At 39.1% G+C, this 2,732-nt stretch overlaps 1 protein-coding gene across 1 annotated transcript in view; it reads right to left on the reverse strand.

The window, feature by feature from the left end:
* Positions 1 to 823: 823 nt before the first annotated feature.
* Positions 824 to 2,732, reverse strand: part of pygb (phosphorylase, glycogen; brain) — a 20,094-nt gene continuing 18,185 nt past the window's right edge. The window contains exons 19-20 of the mRNA XM_047821467.1: positions 2,199 to 2,265; positions 824 to 1,945 (exon numbers count right to left, since the gene is read on the reverse strand). Of these exons, the coding sequence (XP_047677423.1) occupies positions 1,793 to 1,945; positions 2,199 to 2,265 (220 nt within the window). The 3' untranslated portion in view covers positions 824 to 1,792. The remainder of the gene's footprint in view (positions 1,946 to 2,198; positions 2,266 to 2,732) is intronic.

Consider the following 2,732-nt stretch of genomic DNA (forward strand, 5'->3'; position numbering starts at 1 on the left):
GGAAACAAGGAACTCTCATTCTAAAGATCAGACAACAAAAATCATTTTTAGCCGTGTTTAAGTTAAAGGGGAAAAACAAATTTATTTTTGCAAAAATCTATTTGTAAAGGTCCCATTAATTTCCAATTTGAAAATGTGCCCTTAGATGGAATGAAAGGAATTGGTGTCCCTCCTCCCAACAACCAGGTGTTCTGTCTAACCACGGCCGATGTGAAGAGAACTCTATGCAAAGTTAACCCACAGAAGTCAGAGGGTCCATACAACGTTCAAGGCATTCTTAGCTGAGTGCTCAGGTAGTGGATGTCTTCACCAACATCTTTAATATTTCCCAGAGCAGCGCTGTTGTTTGGATGTAGCAAGACCACGACCATCGTCCACGTGCTGAAGAAATCTAGTGTCCTGCCTAAATGTCCATCTTCCTGTCACAAACTCACTCATCATGGTGAAGTGCTTTGAGAGGACTGTGTAGCAATGAACAGTTGCTAATTAAGTTGCTAATGACAACTGTGGAGGATCTCATCAGCAAGAACAACTGGTAGAATCTAGTGTAGAGCCAACAACCTGTTTCTGAATGTCGACAAAACTAAAAGAAATGGTTGTTGAGTTCAGGAGAGCACAGAGTGACCGCTTTATAAAATCCTCTGTGGAGATCGTCAAGAGCACCAAATTCCTTGGGGTTCACCAGGCAGAGAACTTCACCTAGTCCCTCAACACCAGCCTCATCAGTAAGAAAAGTAGCAGTGTGTCTACTTCTTAGCCCATCTAACTCCAGTGTTCCTGGTTTATCCTTGTGAACCAGCACATAATTCACACACAACATACATTTGTCTTTTAAACATATTTATTTTTTTAAACATAAGTGTCAAAATTTTCATAAAGAAATCATGTAAAGGGTGTAAAAGCGCAATCTGGTAGAGCACACAGAAATCCAATAAGACACTATTCAAATATTATTCAAAGGATGCTGAATATGATTGTTACAAAAGTCTCGTTTAAAGCCACAACAAATTTAGACGCACAAACGCTTCCCTGATTTTTAAAGTAAAACTGTTCTTTTGTTAATCTTCTAAACGTTCCACTGGATTTACTGTACGGTGGACACAGTTTTATAAAGAACTGTGTAAACAACCTGCAAGTCTGCAGTTACAAAAGGTGTTCATGAACATTTGCTAGCAAGTTTATGATGTCTCCATTTGCTAAGCAATTATACAGAGCTCTATTATAAAAACAACAAAAAAAATGTGTATGGTGCAGTACTGATGACAACATCTATGCTAATCACAATACATGAGCTAGCATCTCCTAATTGCTAACTCTGCTTATAGATCTCCAAATTGTAAGAGTTAAGATATGCTAAGTGCTAAAGTGCTAATTGCTAAATATACTAAGTGGGATAATTGCTAGCAGACCTAAATATGATCTATTTGCAGTTGCTAAGTCACAGTTTAATCCATTTATTCCTTGAGTATTTTGTAAAATTGCATACAGTAGGTGCAAAAAAAAAAAAGAACCGTTTTCTCTCAGAAAAACTTCTAGTCTTAACTTGTGTGTGTTAAATCATCTATATTTTCAAAACACACAATGTCCTTTCAAGCTTCCAGGCACAAAAGGCTGTGGGTTCTGAAATGTTACACACAGACAGTATTAATAAAGAAGGGAAGGAGAACATCAGTGAAGACAAACACTGGATCTATTGGCTATGGAAAACAGGCAGATCCTCAATCTGTCAATCATAACCCTGTAACCAAACAGAACCAATCACACCTCCAGCATTAAAGAATGAAGCCCCGTCTTAGTCTCGAGGCACATTGGGTGGTGGGATCTTCAGATCTGTAGGCTCCACCCCCCAGATCTCACTGGCGTACTCCGAGATGGTGCGATCACTGGAGAATTTTCCAGAGCTAGCGATGTTTCTGATCACCTTCTTGGTCCATTCTTTAGGGTTCTGAATATTGAAAGATGACAAAGTGATTTAAAAAAAAATGTAGTATGAACAAGGGTTCCTTAGTTACATCATGGTTCCTTCTTTCCCTAAAGCACTTTTGTATGTCGCTCTGGAAAATGACACCTGCCAAAAGCCATAAATGTTAATGAAAATGTTCTAAACAGTAGCCAATCACAGACCATTTTTGTGATCAGTAGCCAATCAAAAAGTATGACACTTCTGTGGTGTGTGTGTATTAAACTTCTACACTCACCTTGTAGAGGTCGTTGACCTTCTCCTGAGAGCTAATATAAGCCTCATAATCTGCAAATACCTTGAACCTGAGACAAAAAATAAATTAAATAAAATCGATCCAGTGTATTTTTCTTGGTCTGAAAGAAACCAAATTTTGGGAGGAAAAGTATAGAACATAATACAACAATCCTCAGATCTTTGTAATGTAGAGAAATAGAGTTATAGAGAGAGTTTCCGAGCATGTTCTACTTTAACATTTCGATATAAGGAGCATGCAAACACACAGACACACACAGACAGACAGACAGTCAGACATACACAGTCAGACACAGACAGACAGTCAGACACACACACACAGACAGACACACAGACAGACAGTCAGACATACACAGTCAGACACACACACACAGACAGACACACACACACACAGACAGACACACACACACACAGACAGACACACACACACACACAGACACACAGACAGACACACACACACACAGACAGACACACACACACACAGACACACACACACACAGACACACACACACACAGA

The sequence above is a fragment of the Tachysurus fulvidraco genome, chromosome 12, assembly GCF_022655615.1.
Source record: "Tachysurus fulvidraco isolate hzauxx_2018 chromosome 12, HZAU_PFXX_2.0, whole genome shotgun sequence".
In the NCBI taxonomy this organism is placed as follows: Eukaryota; Metazoa; Chordata; class Actinopteri; order Siluriformes; family Bagridae; genus Tachysurus; species Tachysurus fulvidraco.